General features: G+C 37.5%; 12 protein-coding genes across 12 annotated transcripts; 3 read left to right on the plus strand and 9 right to left on the minus strand.

Moving 5' to 3' along the window:
* Window positions 1-648: 648 nt before the first annotated feature.
* PRCAT00002441001 (pepsin-like aspartic protease) lies at window positions 649-2,634 on the minus strand (the record flags this gene model as incomplete). Its single annotated transcript, XM_062952301.1, has 1 exon — window positions 649-2,634. The coding sequence occupies one exon, from the start codon at window positions 2,632-2,634 to the stop codon at window positions 649-651; it is 1,986 nt and encodes a 661-aa protein (XP_062809217.1).
* Window positions 2,635-3,250: 616 nt separating this feature from the next.
* Window positions 3,251-4,987, minus strand: PRCAT00002442001 (pepsin-like aspartic protease; the record flags this gene model as incomplete). The annotated part of the gene is made up of 1 exon (XM_062952302.1): window positions 3,251-4,987. The coding sequence occupies one exon, from the start codon at window positions 4,985-4,987 to the stop codon at window positions 3,251-3,253; it is 1,737 nt and encodes a 578-aa protein (XP_062809218.1).
* Window positions 4,988-7,675: 2,688 nt separating this feature from the next.
* On the minus strand, window positions 7,676-8,398 carry PRCAT00002443001 (PUP1 family protein; the record flags this gene model as incomplete). Its single annotated transcript, XM_062952303.1, has 1 exon — window positions 7,676-8,398. One exon carries the CDS (start codon window positions 8,396-8,398, stop codon window positions 7,676-7,678), a length of 723 nt encoding a protein of 240 aa, XP_062809219.1.
* Window positions 8,399-8,521: 123 nt separating this feature from the next.
* On the minus strand, window positions 8,522-10,705 carry THS1 (threonine--tRNA ligase; the record flags this gene model as incomplete). Its single annotated transcript, XM_062952304.1, has 1 exon — window positions 8,522-10,705. One exon carries the CDS (start codon window positions 10,703-10,705, stop codon window positions 8,522-8,524), a length of 2,184 nt encoding a protein of 727 aa, XP_062809220.1.
* A 488-nt stretch (window positions 10,706-11,193) lies between these two features.
* Window positions 11,194-11,592, minus strand: PRCAT00002445001 (mitochondrial 54S ribosomal protein uL14m; the record flags this gene model as incomplete). The annotated part of the gene is made up of 1 exon (XM_062952305.1): window positions 11,194-11,592. One exon carries the CDS (start codon window positions 11,590-11,592, stop codon window positions 11,194-11,196), a length of 399 nt encoding a protein of 132 aa, XP_062809221.1.
* Window positions 11,593-11,817: 225 nt separating this feature from the next.
* Window positions 11,818-13,296, minus strand: PRCAT00002446001 (uncharacterized protein; the record flags this gene model as incomplete). Its single annotated transcript, XM_062952306.1, has 1 exon — window positions 11,818-13,296. The coding sequence occupies one exon, from the start codon at window positions 13,294-13,296 to the stop codon at window positions 11,818-11,820; it is 1,479 nt and encodes a 492-aa protein (XP_062809222.1).
* Window positions 13,297-13,613: 317 nt separating this feature from the next.
* On the minus strand, window positions 13,614-14,399 carry PRCAT00002447001 (uncharacterized protein; the record flags this gene model as incomplete). The annotated part of the gene is made up of 1 exon (XM_062952307.1): window positions 13,614-14,399. One exon carries the CDS (start codon window positions 14,397-14,399, stop codon window positions 13,614-13,616), a length of 786 nt encoding a protein of 261 aa, XP_062809223.1.
* Window positions 14,400-14,595: 196 nt separating this feature from the next.
* Window positions 14,596-16,224, plus strand: PRCAT00002448001 (karyopherin alpha; the record flags this gene model as incomplete). Its single annotated transcript, XM_062952308.1, has 1 exon — window positions 14,596-16,224. One exon carries the CDS (start codon window positions 14,596-14,598, stop codon window positions 16,222-16,224), a length of 1,629 nt encoding a protein of 542 aa, XP_062809224.1.
* Window positions 16,225-17,075: 851 nt separating this feature from the next.
* On the plus strand, window positions 17,076-17,687 carry PGA14 (Pga14p; the record flags this gene model as incomplete). Its single annotated transcript, XM_062952309.1, has 1 exon — window positions 17,076-17,687. One exon carries the CDS (start codon window positions 17,076-17,078, stop codon window positions 17,685-17,687), a length of 612 nt encoding a protein of 203 aa, XP_062809225.1.
* A 210-nt stretch (window positions 17,688-17,897) lies between these two features.
* Window positions 17,898-19,220, minus strand: PRCAT00002450001 (uncharacterized protein; the record flags this gene model as incomplete). Its single annotated transcript, XM_062952311.1, has 1 exon — window positions 17,898-19,220. One exon carries the CDS (start codon window positions 19,218-19,220, stop codon window positions 17,898-17,900), a length of 1,323 nt encoding a protein of 440 aa, XP_062809226.1.
* A 305-nt stretch (window positions 19,221-19,525) lies between these two features.
* Window positions 19,526-21,757, plus strand: ACF2 (Acf2p; the record flags this gene model as incomplete). Its single annotated transcript, XM_062952312.1, has 1 exon — window positions 19,526-21,757. One exon carries the CDS (start codon window positions 19,526-19,528, stop codon window positions 21,755-21,757), a length of 2,232 nt encoding a protein of 743 aa, XP_062809227.1.
* Window positions 21,758-21,911: 154 nt separating this feature from the next.
* Window positions 21,912-23,195, minus strand: PRCAT00002452001 (NAD(P)/FAD-dependent oxidoreductase; the record flags this gene model as incomplete). Its single annotated transcript, XM_062952313.1, has 1 exon — window positions 21,912-23,195. One exon carries the CDS (start codon window positions 23,193-23,195, stop codon window positions 21,912-21,914), a length of 1,284 nt encoding a protein of 427 aa, XP_062809228.1.
* Window positions 23,196-23,707: the final 512 nt, after the last annotated feature.

Below are 23,707 nucleotides of genomic sequence, written 5' to 3' on the forward strand. Positions count from 1 at the left end.
GTTTTTGGGAGATATTTTATAAGTAATCCTGACTTGCCAGAAAGATTGAGAAATAATATCCCATTATCGAAGTATGATAGATCAACCTTTTACAAGCATTTACTGCCAATTGGTTATATAGACTACGCCATGTTTAACTAAAATATAATAGACCTCACTATAAATAGTCCGGAATTGAGAGAGACAACATGTTATGCTGCGTTTATGTATGATTATTTTTTATAATCTCTGAAAGTATGAATATTAGACAATGCGCATAGTATTCTTTGAGTAAGAGAATAGTCTGTCTATATAAAAAAAGACATAAAATATTGATACTCTTCTTAATTTTGTGATATTTATGAGCTTTATATGCCTGTTTCGAATATCAAGATTAAGATTAGGCAATAATTTGAAAGACGGAGCTTTGCTAGAGCTTATTTTGGGTGCAATTTGAGCTCAGTGAAATTATTCAACTTTGTGCAACAACTATGTCATAATACATTTAGATAGAGCATAGACGCATCTTTCTCTCATGTGAATCTAGTATTACGAATTAATAAATCCATATGGAAATCACAGATTAGGTGTGCTGTACGAATAATGTTGTTGATTAAATTACTTTCAAAATTAGGAAGGTGACCGATGGATATGAATCAAAAAGGTTCCTTATAAACAAACAGATGCAAATATACAAGTCGTTAAGGTAAGAAAGAGGAAGGCTTTTATGGATAGCAGACGAATACTGGAGGCTCCACTTCCCAGAGAGCTTTCACTATTTCCCCCCTCCCTTGCGCCTGAAGTTGATGTTGAACTTGAACTAAAACCAGAACTAGAACCAGAACTAGAGGAGCTGGAGGAACTGGGGAAACTGGAGGAATTAGAAGTAGGTGTTTCATCCGAAGAACTCGTCGTTTTCGTGTCTTCGCTTGTCGATTTTTCGTTCAGTGTGCTGCTAGCAGAGAGACTTGTTGATGCTCTAGAGCTTCTCGTTCTAGTTGTTGGTATCAGGGTTCTCGTGTAATATGCTCTGGTGGTTCGTCTTGTGTTAATAACGTAGCTGCTGCCATCGGTTGATTCAAAGGGACTCCAACCTCCATTTGTTAGTTCACCCGTCTTATAAGACACAATAGGGACTGATTCTTCTGACTGTATGACAATTGTCGTTGAGGAATAACCATCAGCTTCTTTTGCTCCAGGTACTGTTGAAGAGATGACCTCCACGTCCTCATCATCTGAATACTTTGCTTGCGCTAAGGAAACTTCCTTGTCTTCCAAGTCAAAGACGACATAGGCGTTACGTAAAAAATTATCCCCGAGACTGCCATACGATGAATATGCTGGCCGGATTCCTAAATAACAATTTGAGAATGGTCCCCTTAACAATAAGGAAGATAAAGGAACTTCTATCTTTTTGCCGCTAAAATTGAAGATAAATTTGTAGGAATCATCAGAAGTACAATTGACCTCATAAGTTTCCATGATGCTTGACCATCTTCCATTCAACATCCTTCCAATGCGATTAAGTAAATATATTGGAAGGTATGTTAACGTGGAGCCACTATCGAGAATTACTATATTATCCAGGGATCCAATAGTTAATTCTTTTCCGTTGTTATCAAATGCCAATGAATCAAGCTTAATTAAGATTAATGTTGGAGAGTAGTACGCACCATAGGTTAAGATAGGTACTTTTTCTAAAGTACCTGAATATTTTGCATGATCTACGGCCCCAAATAAAATGCTTCCTTTTTTTGAAGTTGTGTCTCCCAAATATAAGGAGTAGGCAATTTTATCTATGATTCCTTCGCTTTTTAACTTGACAGGTAAATTCTCATACCTATAGGGACTTGATTCTTGCATCAGATTCGTTACTTCCATAATATCTAGTCCAATTCCTAGAATCGCAATCTTAGAATCTGTTTCGTTTACTACTCCAAAATACATGGATTCAACGGTACTTCCTCCAATTTCTACGTCATCTGTCCCCCAAAGGCCCTTTGCTACTGTTCCATCGACGTAACTGATAAAGAAATCAGATGCAGAGTCATTTCTTTTGAAAGTATCTGAATCTCCAGAATTGAATGAACCATAGTCAGTACATGTTGATGCACTTGTATAAGATACGCTGGGTGTCAGATATGCAATAGTACGATAACCTCTACTTGTCGATGCAACTCCTGACTGTAAAGTTCCATATGAGGGAGTTGTATACTGAGGTACCGTATTCACTGGGTTTGAAAAAACCTCAAGATTATAAGTCGAACGGTAGTTCTTGTTTTTATCCAATTTGTGAAGCGTTTTAGTTTCTTGTTTTACATAATATTGGTTAGAACTGGTGACGACTGCCTTACACCACAATTTATTGGCCATTACCCATAAATCTGAAGATCCAGTATCTACTAAGACTGATACCTTATCTTTTTTCGAACCTACCTTAATGTCTGCCATATAATAGGTTCGCTTATTAAGAAGTTCGGTTTCGACGCCATTTTGATCTCTTTTTATGAGAGCAGCAGCACCATGTTGCATGTCATCAATGGTGTTTCCTCTGTGCACGTCAATACTTATCTTGAATCCTTTCAGTAGGCTGTTACGTGCCTCAGTCCCTGAAAATACGAAGAGAAATAGGACTGCAAGCAGGTGAAGCATCATCTTGTTACCACTTCGAAAAATAGGACCTGAACTGGTTGCAACCAATAAGAAATTAGACTGCAAATTAGAATTGAAAAAAAAAAAATTATACTCCTAATCAGGATGTATTTAAATAATTCCAGGTGAAGCTAGTGTCCAATGCATCAGTGTATTTAACAATTAGGTTACAATAGTAGTGTGGTGAATACTTTAATGATGCCAAGTAATGGCATTAAGGAGACTATAGCCCCGCCCCTGAAATATGGAACTGATTTTTAGTCACATCCATCTCTTTTTGGGTGCAAGCGAAGGTTCGAAATTTAACAATAGCCGCACCATGCTATACGGCAGATTCGTCAAAGTCGTAAAGTGGTTTCGTACATTCTGCGCAGACGTGTTTTAGGATAGCCGCAGTGCGATTGAGTGACTACCATTTTTGGGCTCCATGTGGTTACAAATTGAAGCTTAAAACTAATACGCTTTGCGTAATGGTCATTGACTCATTTGATATTCTAAAAGCCGTGTATTAGTTTTTTGGTTGGACAAAATGTTTTGTCAGTGGCAAAAAAAGATCTACTAGAGTTATTGAAAAAAGCACTTCTTCAACTAATACATAGAATTTCTACATTCTAAAAAATTAGAGCCACGTAAATGTGAAAAACGAAATCAGCAAAGTAAATAAGACAATGATTCTGAGTGAAGAAGGAGACTCTTGCAGAGCACCGTTGCCCTTCGAACCACTGCCACTGCCACCATCCGCTGATGTAAACGGACTCCAACCAGAGCCTGTCAATACTCCAGTCAGGTAAGATACGACTGGAAGCAGCTCATATGTCTGATATCTCATTGTCGTAGAATTGTATTTTGCTGCTCTTGTGACTCCCGGTATGGATGATGTAATAATCTCTATGTCCTCATCGTCTGTGTACTTGGCCTGTGCCAAAGATACTTCTTCGTCCTCCAAGTCGTACACTATGTACGCACTTCTCAAGAAATTGTCTCCGAAGATCAAATATTCACTACTCTCAATGATCCCAAGGTAGCAATAGTCCTCCAGAGATCTAATCAAAAGGTTCGAGAGAGGTACACGTATCGTTTTGCCACTGAAGTTGAATACAAATGCAACATTTGAATCATGGGTGCAATTCACTCTGTATGTCACCATGGATAGGTCCCAAATCCCATTTAACATGGAACCTATCTGATAAAGTAACGTTGGAGGAAAATAAGTTAACGTTGAGCCACTATCTAATAGTGCTCTGTAACCTCCATTTATGTTTGTTTTCTCCTTACCACTGTCAAAAGTCATAGAAGTAAGCATTATTGTAATTCTCGACAAGTCTTCTTCATAGCTGTAAGTCGATATAATAGGAACTGTCTCTAAAGGTCCAGTGTATTTCGCGTGGTCTACCGCTCCAAATAAAACAGTACCGTTCTTTGATTCGGCATCTGCTAGATATAATGAGTATGCAACTTTATTGATGAGTCCCTGGCTCTTTAACTTCATCGGTAAGTTTTCATACTCGTATGCATCTAAACCATTGAGGTAACTATTGGTTATTTCCAATTGGGGTAAGCCTATTCCCAAGACAGAAATATGAGAAGTTGTCCTATTAGCAACAGCAAATACCAACGACTTTAAAGATTGGCCTCCAATTTCGACATCATCAGAGCCCCAAACACCATCCGCATTGGAATAATCTGCATAAGTTATGGAAAAATCTGGAGCTGAATTGTTTCTTTTATAGGTATCCGAGTTAGCAGTATTAAATGAACCGAAACTAGTACAGGTGGAAGCAGAGGTATATTTCGTACTGTAGCCAATTTCATGGGAATAAGTTGTAGTAGGCGGTTGTATCGCACTCAAAAGGGCCTTGCTCAGTCCAGAGATCTCACCAGTAAGTGATTCATAATAAGAACCGTAAAAATATGATTCGTAGGGATAATTATAGCTCGAGTAGATATCCGAATCAGATGTATCATCATATTCATTTTGCTGCTCCTCTCTTTCAACGACCCCATTTCCTTCAAAGTCATTGTGCATTCTTTTGTAAATTTTAAGGATTGTTTGACATTTAATATTATGCCCCATGACCCAAAGATCTGATGAGCCAGTATCTAACAATGCAGATAACTTCTCCTTTTTAGAGCCAATCTTAATCTCTGCTAAATAGAATGTTCTTTTATTTTGCAACTCAGCTGTAACTTCGTCCTTAGCTCGCTTGACAAACACTTCCTCATCAGTGCTTTCAGACATATCACCAATAGTATCTCCTCTTTTCACACGAAAGCCTACCTTGAGCATTTCGCCGGCGACAGACCATGATGCAAAAAGTATCGTCAAGTAAATTAAAGAGCATACACAATACTTCATAGTATTCTTCTGAGTGGAAAACAACTCTACGTAATAATTAAGAAATACTGCCACTTATATCAACACATTCTCCTTAGATCCCATTTATTGTATTTTGGCATCGTTTAATATCATCCCAATTCAGTTTCAAACAGCTGCAAAACGTGAAATTTTAACCTCCTTATTCATCAATACGAAGTCTACTCGTGAAGGACCCGCCGAACATAGGACCACTTAAACATAAAAAATGATCTCTACCTTGACTGATTTGTAATGCAGACCCCGTTCAATCTGGAAATATAATAATTGGGCAAGGGTTAAACACTATAGTTCTAAATGTGATATCTGCATCCGTTAGATACTCTGACATTTGATCGTCTTGCTTAAAACATATTGTACGAAAACAATAAGAAAGGGTCGTAAATGCTGCTAAAGTAGAAAAAATGGTTTAAGCCACGCCGATTGGAGCATTTTGCGACAAGTTCAGCCGCAGGTAAATTATAAGGGGCCACCCAAGAATTTTAAGACGCATCTCTCGGAAAGGTACATTGAGTCGAATAGGGAAACTACGGGGTAATGAGATCGTTTCAAGCTTCGAGACCTCTAATTCGTTCTGACCTCGTCATTCTTGCCACTCAATTGAATGTAAGTGGTCCAATCAGGTGATATATGTTGATAATATGGCTCTGGACATGACAAAGGGATTCCCCCCATTAGGGAAGCTCATAGGAATGAATATTTTTGGTATCTTTGAGAGATAGGGGCCAAAAATTTAATGCATTCTAAATTAGATGTAGAAGAAGTGAATTGACTTCAAGAATCAAGTTTTTTCGTACAGAATAGTGCAACAGTCAAACCAGACTATCAATTAAGCAGAGCTAGCTGTTTCTAAAAAGAAATGAACGTTTTATCAAAACATTGTAATAAACTTTACACTTGTACTACCACTAAGATGCGTTTAAATCTTTTTTGGACAATAAAAGAAGAGGAGATATCCAGCCTTTTTTTGTCACAGTCAAAAGAGCGGGATTACTTCTAGAAGCATATTTTTGTAGAGGAACTTTCATTCAAATTATGCTTGAAAGCATTTTCATGTTCATGGAAGGCTCTTAATACCGAACTTCCTTTCATTTATGAATTGAGAAGTCATACGTATTTCCAGATAAAGAAAGCTATTGGGTGATTGAATGTTCAACTTTGGGCATTATTTAGAGGGGCCAACAGATCATGGTTAAAATTGCCTACGATTCAAGGCGAGGTCAGTTCAAGTACATTTTAGTGATAAATTGGGTAATCAAGGATCAAGTTCAAGTTGACAATGAAATAATAAGTAAAGAACTGAAAAATAAGTTGAAACAAATTGAATACCCCTTCGGAGCCCATTTAAAATATAAATGCTCTATACAGAAGGAAGAATCTCATCATCTAGGTCGGACCTTTAACTGCTTCAAGTAGAATGCAATTTAACTTTTGTTGTTTAAAGTTAAATTTTTGGGTGCAAACGAGATACGCCTAAGTAGATTGTCAATTGGAACACTTGAATTATTTCGAAGAGATACGAATTTAAGACTCTAGGACCATGTTATGGCTCCCCGAAAATGAGCAAATATATGGATCATGCTTTGACTATGGAGTTCTCGGCGAACTTTTGAACATCTGTCTTCCTCTGTTTGATCCAAATAATTTACCCATAAAAAAAATATTACAGTACCTTGCCAGAAGCTATTTTTGTTTCTTGAGCATTAAGAATTAGATACTAGAAAAGCAATAGAAGCTTAAAACTCAGCTGGTGCCTAATATAATTGCTTAATAAGGTACAAGAGCAAGTTCTCTAAATCTAAATTTGGGACTTATGATACTTAGTACTCCATACTACAGCCATTACCAACATAAAGAGTCAAGAGATATTTTGAAACAATATTGATAATTTATACACTTACTTGTTGAGTAGACTATTCTTCAAAATTGTAAGAATTGATAACAGTAATATCAAGACGAATCGTGTCATAGTAGAAGACTTTGAATAATCAGCGATTAGACAGACACAAGTTGTATCGTGTCATTTATCTCGAGAGCATGAAACCTTACTTGAATTATTGGTATCCGAAGCCTCTTCTGGCACAGGAAATCAAAAATTATCCTCACAGAAATAAGGAAAAAAATTTTTTGGAGAAAGCTGCAACTCAGTGTATAATTGTGTTGCATTCCTTGTAAGATTCAGAAGCGCCCATTTGGTCTAAGAAGTGGACTTATTGAATTACCTATCATGTTTCTCATTTAGAGCCTCGTAATACCTGATGAAATGTAGCTAATTGGAAATCCTTGAAAGCTGCTTAAAAAAATCAATCACAGCTGCAATAAGACATCAATTGTTAAAAGAGGAAACCAATACGCTTCTTTCGGAAATGACAGTCCTTTGATAAACTTAAAGAGAGACGTCGAATTGTATATTTATTCTTTTATTGATTTGACTTTATTTTTGCATGCTCTCACACTTAAGTTTCGTGTCTAAGGACTTAACTAGCCATGACGAAGCTATAAGTAGAATTTTTTAAAAAAGCTGATGTATCCTAACTTGTTCTTAAAATAATAGGATTCGAGCATTATACATAGCGTTCGTTGACTTGCTATATACTTCGAGATGAGTATGGAAATTTGTCCATTATTGTCTTGGGTACTCATTCACACAATATTTCATGGAAAATACTTTTACTTATCAGAGTTAGAAGGATACGACTTGTCAGAAGCATTATCCAGGGAAGATGAAAAGCCATTTGCCAGTCTGATCCTTTCCCAAGTTGAAGAGCCAGCAGCATCGTAGCCATCATGCCCAATACCCAATGCTGAGGTATAATGCTGGTTCTTGTGCTTAGGAGGAGCAAAGTGGACCTCATGTAGAGTCTTTTCGGTAAAGTTCCTTGGATCGCTAATGATGAAACTTGGATTGTCAGCAGTCCGACGATAATAAACATAGAATAAACTGGCCTGGTGATAGTCCATTGCCCTCCAAGCGTTCAATTGATTTGTCTTCAGAGTTCCTTGATAGTAGTCTATCTTTTTCTGAAATTGATACTTGAGCGTTTGTTGATTGACCACCATCATCGTTGTCAACCCTAAGAGAAATGAAAGGAAGGGCTTGTAGATTAGTGGACGAACTTTCAGAGGAACTGGCTGTGCAACGAATTTATTATAAAAAGACGGTATTCCAAATGCGGCTACTGCTGACCCGTAGCTTACGAATGCTGTCTTGAAAACAATTGATTGTAAATCATTCGACAAATTCAACCTATCTTCAGGTGTCAATTTTTGATCAGCTTCGTAAAATTTTATACTCGCTTGGAACTGCTGGGGACTAAGCCTATGTGTCAATGGATTATCTGGATGTATGAGCGACTGAGAGTCCGTTTGTTCCGTGGTGTTATCATCTGACATATTGTGTCGTTTAATCGAATGTATTATAGAAGCATTCAATAGAATAATATATTCTCGCAAAATTGCTATAGTTCGAGAAACATAGATTTTTCGTATTTAAGATTATCTATAGCTAAAAAGTGATTATACTAATTTATTATCTTGTCTTCTCTCTTCTTTCAAGACGATTAATTGCTTAACAACATCATCGAATTTGACCATTGCATTCTTACCTTGTTCTTCTGGAATATCTCTGTTACGTATATTAACACTGTTTTCAGTTTCCTCTTGCTCTCCAACAATAAATATAAAATTGTATTTCAACATCTGCCCGTTTCTGACCTTCTTTGGCAATGTGTTACCACTGGTATCAACATCAGCATAAAACAAATATTCTTTGCTTAACTTCTGTTGAAGCTTTTGAGCATAGTCGATATATTTCACTCCAACAGGAACCACCAATATTTGTCTTGGAGACAACCAGAAAGGCCACTTACCCTTGTAGTGCTCTGTTAGTATAGCTGTCATCCGTTCCACGGAACCTAAAATAGCTCTGTGAATCATGACTGGTCTCTGCACCGCATTATCCTTGTCATTTGTTTCTGCTTTGAATTCCAATTCGAACCTTGATGGGAGTTGGAAATCTAATTGTATAGTAGCGCACTGGAACCATCTCCTCAAAGCGTCACTTATCATGATATCAATTTTGGGACCGTAGAAAGCACCGTCAGCGGGATTCAATTCCCATTTGCCTTTGCCCAAGAATTTGTTCAACGCATTTTCCAACTTAGCTTCTGCTCCATTCCACGTTTCTATATCTCCAACATATTTCTCAGGTCTAGTAGATAATTCCATTTTGAATTCAAAGCCGAAAACTCCATAGACTGTCTGCAAGAAATCAAAGACGGCACCGATTTCAGATTCTATTTGATCTTCAGAACAGAAAATATGTGCATCATCTTGTTGGAAACGACGAACCCTAGTGAGACCTGACAAAGCACCGGAAAACTCGTTTCTATGAAGAACACCAAAATCTGCAACACGCCAAGGCAATTCACGATAAGATCTTTCGCGATGCTTGAACATGAGACAATGTCCCGGACAATTCATTGGTTTTAAACCAAATGTTTCTTTTTCTACATCGAAACTAAACATATTCTCTTTATAATTACCCCAGTGTCCAGAGATTTCCCATAATTTGGAGTTGTACATATTAGGGCTGATAATTTCTTCATAACCCCTCTGTTTATATTCAGACCTGATGAATTCGACCAACGTGTTGTAAATTCTCGCACCATGAGGTAACCAAAATGCACAGCCTGGAGACATTTCATTGAAGAAAAACAACTCTTGCTCTCTTCCAATCTTTCTGTGGTCTCTCTCAGCCGCTTCCTTTAAGAACTTCAAGTGTTCGGTCATTAACTTCTTATCCGGGAAAGAAATACCATACACTCTTTGCAATGAGTCATTGTTAGCATCTCCCAAAAAGTAAGATGAAGAATTTTTCAATATCTTTAAAGCTTTAATCCTTCCAGTATGAGGAATATGAGGCCCAAGACATAAGTCTATGAGTGGACCACATCTATAAACAGTAGTTGAGGTTCCATCTGGAACTTTGTCACTAATAAATTGAACTTTATACTTATTGTAAGAGAACATCTTTAACAACTGTTCTTTGGTCATTTCTAGTCTAACAAATTTTTGTTTTTCCTTTACAACTTTTGTTGCAACCTGCTCTAAAGTGCCAAAGTCGTTTTGAGTAACCACTCCCTCACCGTTTTTAATAGACATATCATAGAAGAAACCATCATCAGTTGGTGGACCGTAAGATAAATGACAACCAAAATGGCATTCACAAGCTTCTCCTAAAACATGAGCAGAAGAGTGCCAGAATACAGCCTTTCCCTCAGGATTTTCAAAATCAAGAAAATTCAAATTCACGTCTTTTTCTAAAGGCCTGTCCAAATCCCATAAGGTTTCGTTATCAATTTTTGCAATCACTTGTCTGTCGGCAAAAGATTTCCCAATACTGATTGCAATTTCCATTGGGGTGGTGCTGTATGCTTCACCAACTTTAATAGTACCATCTTTCAAAGTGATGTTGATTGGAACTCTTTCCTTCTTTGCGATTTCTTCGTCATATTTCGCCTTTAACTCGTCAAAAAGCTGAATTCTTGGATCAATAAATTCAGGCTTTTCAGTTGAAAACAAGGAATTAGATACTGGTTTCTTTTCTTTTTTGGCTTTAGTTTCATTTCCTTTTTCTACATTCTTGTCCTTTACTGACAACTCGTCAACTTTTCCTTTAAGACCTTCAATTTCAGACATAGTAGACTATTCTTGGGGATGTTTATTCAAGGTATGCGTTAGTCAGAGAAAAAAAATTCAATCAAGTATCAAATTTTATGATAAAATTTACTCAGCGCGACCAATCTTTACGCTGCTGAAAACGTCTGATCTTCTTAGTGAAAATAGGAATATATACTGATAACCAAAGTGGGCTGGTAATTACTATCACAATAAATCATTAGTAGGATTCCCTAAAATGGCTCTTTAGAGTTTACTCGTCAAGATTTTAAGCACCTTTTTCAGGAATCAGGAATATATCTACAACAACCAAGCAGATGGACAGGTTGACTTCACAGGCAATTTCAGGAAGATAATGAAACTAAGAAATTATAAAGTAGATTAGAATAAAGAAATTAGAAAGGATTCTTTCAATGCACCCACACTTTCTTCAAAATCGTATATTTTAATGATAATCCATCTATCTTCATTAAATTTTATGTACAAGAATTATAAATTGACGACCTCGATCAGAAAGTTTTTGGTGCCAACGACACAATCTTGTTGTATTTCAAATCTCTCAACTCCTTGGCCACAAGAGACGAAACTCTGGTTCCAAGTGGATCACCATTCTTGTTGATTAAGACACATGCATTATCGTCAAATCTTACTGTCGATCCATCGGGTCTCCTATACGGAGCTTTTGTCCTAACCACAATTGCACGGCAAATATCCCTTCTCTTAACTCTGTTATTTGCGGACTGTCCAGTTATTTCAGACAGAAGTGGTTTAGCTTGCTTCACAACTACTGTAATTTCGTCCCCAACTTTAGCAAAATTTCGAGGTCCATGACGTAAGACTTTAATACACTCAGCAACTTGGGCTCCTGAGTTGTCTATGACATTCAATAATGTTTTCAAATAAATCATCGTTGCAAGAACTTCAGATGAACACCAGTTTATGAATTTTTTTTATGAGCTCGATATATCCAAATACTCCGATGAAGTTACACAAACGCAAATGGCCATAAATAGGACAGGGAAGAAACATAGAGCTTGATCTTAAATGGTCAAATTTGAACTGATGTGAAATCTAAATTTCTATGAATTAAAGGAAATAGATAAAAGCTAAAAAGTTATACATGGAGCTGTTGTTCAATGACTGCTGAAAAATTTGGCTAGACCGTTTGAGACTGGACGCGAACTCGATGTAGATCTTGATCGTGAGCTTGAAGGACTAAGCAGAAACCGAAAACGATCATTTTCTTCCTTATGACTCCTTCTACCTCTTTCCTGCAGTAAATCTTCTGTGTTTCCTTTATTTGACATTGCCCGTATGTCTTTCAGAGACGAAGTCCTGGATGGTGATGGACTCAAAGACCTCAATTTTGATCGTCTGCTTTTTTCTTTTGAAAAGGTTGAGGAGATATTGATATTTGCTAACCAATCATGGAAATAGGAAGGCGAATCAATTTCTTTTGAAAGAGTTTCGTTATATTTATATGTCGTTTTAACAACAATTACAGGCACCAAAGCACATTCCAAAAAGTATTTTGACATGGAAGACTTTGCAAGGAACCTATGGGAAAGATAGCTTGGGTCATCGTGATGATGGGTTCCAATGATCATCATTGCAGGTTTAAACTCATCAATTGCTCTTTTCAATAATTTTTGAGGTTTTCCTATGACGGTTTCGAAAACTATTGCGACTTTTCTGAAGTGTTTGTTTAATAGCTCTATCCTACTAAGAATTTTACCAGCTTCAACATTATCTATGGTATCATGGCTCTTTTCGTCTAGCACCTGAAGTATAATTATAGTATCGCCATTTATAACCATCTCTTCAAAAAGCCATTCAATAGCTCTCAAAGATTCTTGGTTGTCATTGAAACCAGCAAGAAAAGTCTTATTATTCCTACGAAACTTGAAATTGGGATGCTTGACTTTCAAAGTTAATGATCGACCATGATTATCGGTTTCGGTTTGAAAAGAAATCCCTCGCTCGAAAGATTTTATGCGATTCATTTCTGGACGCTGAAGTGATTGAGAAGAAGGTGAGCGCGCTGCAATCAATGAACTTATGCTTGGGGATGAAGCAGAAGCAATGGCCAACTTGGATTGAAAGTACCCCGAAGATGGACCCATGCGATCGCTAGCACTAGAAGGCAGCATTGGCGTAGATGAATCTGATCCTATGGTAGGTGACGAAGAATCAGAGTCATAGTCATCATAATACAATCGGCCCAAGAGATCAGAAGCATTATTTTCCTGCTTATATAAATCAACAGTCTCGTCTTTTGTGTGATATAAAAGTGCATTGAGTCTCGTATTGATCAGCGTTTCAGAATCTGGCGGATATTCACTATGTTTTATCCTAGGCTTAGCAATGGCCGTAGAGCTCTTCAAAGCCGCATTTCTTTCTTCTTTACTTTGATCATTCTTTCCACCTTCAATTTGGTTCTCTTTATCCGATGATTTATCTCCTGTAGTTACATGCTTACTCAAATGATCTTCGCTTTCGTTCGTATTCTTTTCATTTGCATTTTTGTCTTGTTTAGTTTTATCATTATTTTGATGCTCATCTTTAGAATGTAATATCGTCCCTGTCTTGGAATGATTGAAGAGCCTCACCATCTTGGCACGATCCTTTCACTACAAAAGGCGAACAATATGCAGCTTAAAGATATTTAAAATAACAAACCTTAATCTCCCAAAAGTAAAGCGTTTGAGTACGGCTAAATTAATGCAATGGCAATTCTCTGCAGATTATTTCTCTACAGTGGGGCCCGATCTGACTTAAGATGATGTGCACGTGATTTTCTGAAGCTACAATCAGCCAACAATAATCATGTACATTCAATAATAAATTGTAGAATAATTCTATATACAATTAGGCGAGATGAAGGCCCTTACCTTAAATATGGGATACTTGAAGACAAATATCCCAATGATCAATCTTTGGGGATATCTAGTTCCATATATCTACCATTGTTAAGTCCACTATTGTGTTCCACGATTCCCCATAATCTGTCCATCTTTATTCCACCAATATCGTCAACAATGTAAAAGGAAAGTTTAATGTTTGTTTCTGGATCTATATCTTGCCATGATGCTAAGGGAGCCAACGAGGGAAATGTTGGTTTTGGAGATATCTTTACTGTCTTGTTTCCTGTAATCGTTAGCAATTGATTATATGTTTTGCCTCCAGTGAAATTGAGCTTCTCCATAATTACTTTCTCATCATCGATCAAATTCTTGAGAGTCTGGGGTTTTTCTTTATTGTAAAGCCTGAAAATTCTAGTTACATAATTTCTTGTTTTATATTGAACAAACGCAGCAGGAGCACTTGTACCAATGATAGAGCCCAAAGCGTAAAGATCATCAAATTGTGCAGAGTCAAAGAATAATTTGGCGCCATATACTCCTATAACCGCAAAACTCAATGTGATCCTCCTCAACAAGGCAACATATTTGGCACCGGGAGCCTCATACAATGGCAGATATGATAATCTATATTTCAGTGGTAATTCCTTTGAACGAAATGATCCAGGAGGTCTTATGCTGACAATATCATTATACAAGGTAGGTGACCACGGATTATTTTCACTTATGATTTCGTCTGCATCTACAGTCGTGTCTTCCAGCTTGAGGTTACCTTGATGCTTAGCGAGTATCCTACCACTAGAAAACCATCGTCCAATTGTGGTTTGAGACCTTGATATAGTACGAATCATCATATGTTCACGACGTTCAACAAATCCGTTGTACTAAAATAAATTTCTTCTACTAGTAGATTACATAAGTTCATTTCGATGATATTCCTTTACAACAAAAATTAAAAGAAATAATTACACAAAGTCTCATAAGTTCAAAAAAAAAAATCAACAACGCCCTCAATTAATTCCATCTAGACATTGTAGATAAAGAGTAATAATGGATTCTGACACTACAAATAGATTCATCCCAGAATATCGTCGTACAAATTTCAAGAATAAAGGTCGTTTCCAAAGCGATGAGTTGAGAAGACGGAGAGAAACTCATCAAGTTGATTTGAGAAAGCAGAAAAGAGAGGAGGTCTTAGCCAAGAGAAGAAACTTTCAAAATGAAGGAAATGATTCTGAAGATGAAGATGAATTTAATGTACAAGCTAATAATGACGAGAGCCAATTTTATTCAAAGTTACAACAAGATTTACCTAGAATGGTTGAGATGATTCAGTCATCCGATTTTGAGAATCAGCTAGGTGCTACAGTTAAATTTCGTCAAATATTATCTCGTGAGCACAATCCTCCAATAGACTTAGTGATTCAGTCAGGTGTCATTCCAACTTTAGTTGAATTCATGAAGGAAAGTCATCCGGATATGTTACAATTAGAGGCTGCTTGGGCCCTTACTAATATTGCTTCAGGTAATTCTGATCAGACCAGGGTGGTAGTTGAGTATGGTGCTGTACCTTTATTTGTTCAGTTATTGTATTCCCAATCGCTTGAAGTCAAGGAGCAAGCCATTTGGGCATTGGGTAATGTTGCCGGAGACTCTTCAGAGTATCGAGATTACGTGTTGGCATGTAACGCTATGAATCCTGTTTTGTCCTTATTCAACAGCACCAAGATGTCTTTGATAAGAACAGCAACTTGGACCTTATCCAACTTATGTAGGGGTAAAAACCCACAGCCTGATTGGAACATAGTTCAACAAGCAATTCCAACATTGGCTAAATTGATATATTCTGTTGACTCGGAGACATTGGTCGATGCTTGTTGGGCTGTTTCCTATTTATCAGATGGCACAACAGAGGCGATCCAAGCTGTCGTGGATGCACGTATTCCTCATCGTCTCGTTGAATTATTAGGACACGAATCCACTTTGGTTCAAACTCCGGCTTTGAGAGCAATAGGAAATATTGTCACAGGTAATGATCTTCAAACACAAATAGTAATTAATGCAGGAGTTTTACCTGCATTGGCTCCTCTTTTGAATTCGCCGAAGGAAACAATTCGCAAAGAGGCTTGTTGGACCATTTCTAATATCACTGCTGGAAATACCGATCAAATACAGGCGGTTATAGATGCAAATTTGATTCCTCAGATTATCAGATTGTTGATTAATGGTGACTACAAAACAAAAAAGGAGGCATGTTGGGCAATCTCCAATGCATCGTCTGGAGGCTTGACAAGGCCAGATCAGATACGTTACCTCGTGAGCCAAGGATGTATAAAGCCCTTATGTGATTTACTTGCCATTGCTGATTCTAAAATAATTGAGGTCACATTGGACTCACTAGACAATATCTTAAAAATGGGTGAAATGGATAAAGAAGCTCGCAATACTACCGTTAACGAGAATGCATTATACATTGAAGAAGCGGGTGGTATGGAGAAGATTTTCGAATGTCAGGCTAACGAAAATGAAAAGATATACGAAAAGGCGTACCACATCATCGAAAAGTACTTCTCTGAAGAAGACGACCAGATTGATGATGAAGGTGTGGCTCCTCAGGCATATGGCGATGCCTTTGGATTTGGGGTTAATGCCAATCAGCAACAAAACTTTCAATTTTAATTTAGTTACTCATCTCTATATATATCTCTACATAGGCTCTTTCCTTCTTCTTTTCTTGAGTCCATGACCTTGCATCTCTACTTTTTTAATAATATAACATTGTCAGAATTTTGCGAGTGGCTATTAAGTTAGACATAATTCTTTGTACTCTATTGCACTACGGCCCCACAAGACGCGGCATTCCATGTATGAAATTGATTTATAGTATTAAGAGGTATGTCCTCTCATACTAATGGTCTACCAAAACACCAAAGATTGTATATGAGTGATCCTCAGCCTCATGACTAACAGTTGAAAATTGCGTCCGTAAACCAGGTACCTTTTTTAGTCGATTTCTAATCTCTATTCTCATATAACCTGATGAGCCTTTTGAATTATCTCTTGTCTAACGGGTTGAGCGATGACAAGTGTGACCCGGACAAGTTAATTTCTTTGTTTATGTTCCTGCCTTTTACCGTTGAGTTCGGTTCTTAGTTTCACAGCATCGCACGACCTCCATGCCCATCCGAGAGCACCATCCGTTTTGCCCGGCTCAACCGACTCCGATCAATCAGCTGGCTCAGGGTTTTTTCTGACCGGAAAGAGCCTCGATACTTCCGAAATAGGCTACTTTTAAAAAGAAAGGGTAACTCTTAGTGCATACCCTACTGGAAGTTCCTTTTTTGGTCGGCAGCTAGCGGGAATGTTTTCGTCGTTAAATTTCCGAAGCAGGACAGTTCAAAATAAATCCCTCTAAAATCTCTCAAATACACAGTCTTGAGAAAATTCATTTATTAATCTTGCTTTTCCTTCGTCTATCATAAACTTTTTAGTGGATTGCATTCAAGTTTGTTTGAGAGTAGACTTGGAGAATGAAGTTAAGTAATCTTTTGCTTGGTGTCGCTTCTGCTACTGCAGTTGTGTCTGCAGCAGAGCCTCCTTCAACGGTTACGGTTACAGTAACTGGTTCTACTCAGACTCACAAGTATGGAAGATTTGATAAGACTAAGAAATCCAGTTCATCATCATCATCCGGTACCCACAAATACGGTAGATTTGATAAGACTAAGGCATCTAGCAGTCCTTCGTCTTCTGGAACTCACAAGTACGGAAGATTTGATAAGACCAAGAGATCCAGTTCATCATCATCATCCGGTACCCACAAATACGGTAGATTTGATAAGACAAAGGCATCTAGCAGTCCTTCGTCTTCTGGTACTCATAAATACGGAAGATTTGATAAGACTAAGAGGTCTAGTTCTTCCTCATCATCCGGTACTCACAAATACGGTAGATTTGATAAGACTAAAAACCCAGTTACTACCACTGTCTTTGTTGATCAACTGAGGTTAGTTAAATACGATAGTGTATCCAATGGCTCATCCAATAGCTCAACTTCATCTGAAAACCAAGCTAACTTTGCTGCTGGCTATGGTTTGGGTGCAGCTGGTGTTCTTGCAGCTGGATTAGTCTTGGTCCTTTGAAGAATGTTACTGATTACAGCATCTTGGAGCATATGGGTATTAAAAGCTCAAGATTCATTTTCAAGCTTAATGATGTAACAATGTTGTTACAAATTATAAAAATTAGAAAGAACATGCTTGTCAATTAATACCTTTTTTATTACTGTTATTATTATTCCTATCTATTGATATTGTTTATCTAATACATTCATTACAATTTATATATCCGTTCTAAATGATAATCTTATTGTCTCCGAATTGCTGGAGCTGGTTTAACAACTTCAACTTGAGCCTTTCTACTTCTTCTAAATTTTCTAATAGTTTTTTATGAAGTTGCTTATCACCAGTTTCATCTTCCGAAACTTCTTTCAGTGACTTTTTAGTCTCTTTAATGGTAATGAGGTCTTTTGCTTGAATCCCACGAGCAAGGTGGTCAAGCTTACCTTTTTTCACCATGCTTGTAATAATCTCAAAAGCAACTTGCGCTCCGTTTGTAGAGGTTATCTCTGCATTGTCAAAAGCAGGTGATACCTCAACAACATCAGCACCAACAATACTTAAACCATCAATATGCCTCAATACATAAATTAATTCCCTTGGTAGCCATCCACCAGGTTCTTGTGTTCCAGTTCCACTACCAAATCCGGGATCTAAAACATCAATGTCTACAGAGAGATAAGTTGGAGTATCAGCTGGTACAGAATCCAAAATCTTCTTAATAACATAGTCAACTCCCTTTATCCATACGTCGTCCGCATATATCCTTGTAAAATTCTGTTCATCATCGTCGAGATAATCTTCATTACCAGAAAGCTTTGTTCTAAGACCAGCGTGTATGTTATGAGTCGTAAGCAATCCCTCCTCATGTGCCTTCCATAGCATCGAGCCATGGTTCAATTCAGATTGATCTGAGTGCCAAAATGAAGGGTACTTATCTGGCTTCCATGTATCAAGATGTGCATCAAAATGAATTACGTTTAAAGGACCATAGATTTTGTGCAATGCTCTTAAATGGGGCAAAAGGACGGAGTGATCCCCTCCTAACGCCACATATCTAGGATGTGCATTAGTGGCATTGGATTTCCGTTTAGATATCAATTGGTCAAAAGCCAAGTTCATTTGCTTGAAGGCAAGTGAATTATCCATAGGAGTCACTGGGATATCATCGCAATCTATGATTTTGGCCCAATTCTGGTACGGATTTATACCTGCTTTTTGATTGTATCCCCTTAATGATGTTTGTCTTTGAGATGCAGCTCTAATGGCTCTGGGTCCAAACCTGGATCCAGGTCTGTAAGAAGAAGCAGTATCAAAGGGAACTCCAATTATCCCAATATCATAAGTCTCATCTTTTTCTATCAAGCATTTTGCATGGTCCAAATGAGCAAAAGTATTGACTCCTTGAAATGGCCATAATGCTCCCCAAGTTTCTTCTAAGCTCGGCTCTCTATTCCCATCATATTCAACTTCATCAGAATTCAAAGGATTAGAATGCAATTTGCTGGAACAGCAACTGCCCAATGAAAGTGCAATCAATATAATCTGATATTTCATGAGTCAATGCTTTACCTAGGTCCCGAAAGGGAATATCTGTTATAATATAGCCAGTTAAGTTTTTATCTCTTTTAAAACTCTTTAGACTCTTTATACTAAATACGTTTTAACCGCTACGGTATCCTAATGCGACCATGTAACGTGATATATTTCGCTAAGCTCTGAATTGGGAAAGCGCGGTCAGAAAGGCTGTACAGCATTTTATCGTGAATTCTGCTAAAAATAAACCTCTACTGCGGAACATCCATTTGAGTATTCCACTAGACATAAGCCATTACATCATTCTTATCATTAACAAGCCTAATATGGGTTTCATTGATATTAAAAATGCTGTGAAAAAACTAGAAAAATTGAATGTCAATTCGAAAGAGAACAATAATAAAGTCAATGAAAAGAGAGAGCAAAAGACCTTCCAAACAGAACCAAAGAACGTAGATTTTTCTACAACAGGGATATTTTCAAAACCAATTACGGATTCTGAACCTCCAGCTTTATTTAAAAGGTCAAAGCACCATCAATCTCCGAAAGGCTGTAAATTTGGAGATAAAGATGAGCCCATTCAAACGAACAACTTTTACAATAACTTGACATTGGAAGATCAGACATTTCCTGTTTGGACGCTTCCATACTCCTTATGGCTCTCAAAAGATCCCGGCCAAGATTTCGGACTTGCCTTTAATCATACTGAAGCTTCTCAAAGAGTGTTTGGTCCTGACCCTAATGCAGACCCTGCACAGTTTTACTTCAATCCGCCAAAGATTAAGTCATTCGTCATTTCTGGTGAACAATTTCAGAATGTCGCTTTAGAATTGGAAAACCACAATAAGCTTTCAGTTACCTCAAAGCTAGTTTTAGAAAGCGATAAGTATGTTACCGTTCCTCTTGTCCATGGGATGGGATTTGTAACAGCTCTCTATCATAATGTCAAACCTGTAATTGCTTCACAGGTCGGAGTCCAAGGGTTCAAAAAGTCCTCAAATATTGGATCAATCAAGAAATATATAGTAACCTTATTCAATCAAGTTACTTGGAGCATTTACGTTGATGGGAATGTTGAACTTAGCTTGAAAGATCCTAATCACATTGTAGGAGACAAGGTAGGTAATGTCACTGTTCAAATATGTCGTGGAGAATCCAAAGCTTACGATGAATCAGCAGGTTCATACCCAGTTGCTGCACACCTAGATGGTAAAGTTACCGGCGACAAGGGTACATATAGATTCCTTTATGAAATGAAAGGTAGATCGAAATGCGGCAAGGGAATCGTATGGTGCCTTCCACATCATCAAGAGGCTTTATTAAGCGATGTAGCCACTCGGGATACGCGAATGTATCTCGATTCGCCTACAAAGGGGATGATGAAGGCTTATCAGACCAATGAGTTGGCTATGGAAGAGACATTGCCAGTCGATATTAACTGGGAACCTTGGTCATCATTTTCGAAAGCTTCCTCATACTCAACTAAAGCGAAAGATTTGATAAGATATGCTGCTGAACAGGAAACGAAGCAAGATGTCTTCACTATGGCAAACATTGATTCCATGTATACCTCAGGGAAAATTTTGGATAAGTTTGCTTATATCGCTTACGTATGTCATTTCATTTTAAAAGATGAAAATCTTACTTCAACGATAGTTACTCAAGTTAAAAAGGCGATCGAAATATTTGCAAAAAACGAGCAGAAGTTTCCGTTGCTTTATGACACAAGCTGGAAGGGAATTATTTCTTCGGCGGAACCAGCTGCTGATTTCGGTAATGCAAACTACAATGATCACCACTTTCATTATGGCTACCATATTCATGCAATTTCACTTATAGCTAAAATTGATGAAAAATGGTTGAGTGCTAACAATAATTTGGTTTTCAATTATGCTATTACTTTATTAAGAGATGTAGCAAGTCCTAAGGCGGATAAATATTTCCCACAGTCAAGGTCATTTGACTGGTTTCATGGTCATTCATTCGCACATGGAATTTTCCCGTCTGGCGATGGAAAAGATGAGGAATCTTCATCTGAGGATTACCATTTTGCGTATGGAATGAAGCTCTTTGCTAAAGTTATTGGGGATTTGGATATGGAGGCTCGTGCTAATCTTATGCTTGCAATAATGAAAAGATCCATGAACATGTATATGCTATACTCTGATGACAACAAAGTACAACCAAAGAACTTCATTAAAAATAAAGTTGCAGGGATCAGCTTTGAAAACAAGATTGATTTTGCAACCTATTTCGGAAGAGGAACAGTAGCGGATGAGTGGATCCATGGTATTCATATGCTTCCTATTAGTCCTATTTCATCTTATATACGAGGAAAAGAATTTGTGAAACAAGAATGGGATCAAAAGTTGGCTAATATCATTGATGCTATTCCCGACGGATGGAAAGGAATTTTGATTTTAAATGCAGCACTATTTGATCCTAAATATGCTTGGAAATGGTTTTCAAGAAATGACTGGGACGACAGATTGATAGATAATGGTATGTCAAGGACGTGGTCTCTTGCTTTCATTGCTGGTATTGGGGGATCAACTTAGAAAAACAAATAAATGAATACACAAAAAGTAATAAAATGATCTATAAATTTGTAAATTTAAGGTTTACATGATAGTTGAGTAATTTATATCGTAGTTTTGTCCAAGCCGTTAGTTCAAGATTTTGTCAAAGATTATTATAGTATCTTCAAGTTTATCAATCCTTCTCAACCCACTTGATATCCGAAAAATCTGAATAATCTGCGACCACCCTCCACTTGCATTTAGATACATCAAACGACTCTCCATGATTTTTCCACTTCCAACTCTCAGCAAACCTTTTGTCGAGGGTCCCTTCCAACATTTCTAAAATATATCCACCTATGGTGGGCAAGAACTTGAAAGCATGACCACTATCCCCTGTTGCAACGTAAATGTTGCAGTAATTTGGTACCTTGTCAATTATAAAATTGGAATCTGCAGTATCTGCTATCCAACATGTTTTACTTTCAATGAGTGTATGATATGCAACCTCCGGAATATACTTTCCTAGCAACTTTTTAGCTCTAATCTTCCCTAGAATGGGCATGGTATCATTAGGATATTCTGTTTTATATCTCGGTAAAGAACGTAAAGAATCTTCTCTAAAAGGGTCTTTTATGTTATTGGTTCCACCTAATCCTGACAAAGCGATTTTCAAAAGGTGAGTTTTTTTATCTGGAGGAAAGAAGTATCCCATTTCAGCATCAAACACAATAGGGATATCTTTGAGCGTCTCATACTCTTTCTCTGTAAGTCTAATATGAGTGACGAAAAGACCAGTAGCGGATTGTTGCTGCCTTAGGTCCACTAAGTATCCCGAGGCAGCACCAGCACTTATTAGTATGATGTCGGCTCTATATATACTATCGTCTTTAGTCCGAATACAGTCAGTGCCTCCGTCAGTTTCAATATTAATCGCCCTTCCAGAATCGCCAAAAATAAACTTCACACCAAGTCTGCAAGCCCGTTGATACAAAACAAACAAGGAATTGGCAGCGTGCGCTAAACCAGATTCAGGATTCCATTTGATTTCGGTGTCCTCAGACACGGTGTTATACTTGAGAAAGTCAAATTTCGACCCTAGTAGTTGACCACCCTGAAATATTTCAATCTTGACTCCCTCAAAACGAATACGGCGCAAACATTCGATGCCAGCAGCCTCGAACTTCCTTCTTTCTTCGTGGTGGTGGGGCGTCATTAAAATCCTTCCACATTCATTGTAGACTTCTTTGTAGATAGGATCTGTTCTCCACTTGCGAACTGCTTCAACAGCCATTTCAGTATATTTGAAATCTGTATACTCTGTCCTAATTATCTTATTCATGTCCGCGGCTGCAGACCACGGTGAAGGGACTGGATAAGCATCAATTGCAGTCACTGAATATCCTGCTTCAGCCAAATGTACAGCCGTTGAAAGCCCCATAACACCACAGCCAACAATCAAAACGGTCTTTCCCATTCTGACAATTGAGACAGTATCAGAAGAAAAATGATCCAGAATATTTATATACCTTATACACTCGTACAAAAGCTTTTAGCTCCTCCTTTCACAGAATTAAGTCGTAAAGAGTCTATCAATATTTTGAGAAAAAAAGAAAAAAAAAAAGATTTAATTTAAATGAACTATCTCGATCAACTCCGGAGATAACGAAAGCAGATCAGTTATTTCAACTGCAATCCCAAGCATTTAAACAACTTTAAATGAACTTATACAGAGGTAACTGTGGAAAACATAATCATGGATTTTGATTGTTTAACTAATCTTAGACATATGAAAAGAAGCTGACCGTGGCCTAATCCGATGTGGTTGCAACTTTTTGCGAGTATAAACTTCTTGAATTGAATACAATGTAAAAGAACATATGTTTCACAAAATTATATTACTGCTAGCAGCCTTTAAGAGATAGATATCAAGATCGTTATCTGAGAAACCAAAAAGAGAAAAAAAAAAAGAAAGAAAGGAAGGTAATA

This window comes from Priceomyces carsonii (genome assembly GCF_900007245.1).
Source record: "Priceomyces carsonii strain CBS4050 genome assembly, scaffold: Debaryomyces_carsonii_scaffold_2, whole genome shotgun sequence".
In the NCBI taxonomy this organism is placed as follows: Eukaryota; Fungi; Ascomycota; class Pichiomycetes; order Serinales; family Debaryomycetaceae; genus Priceomyces; species Priceomyces carsonii.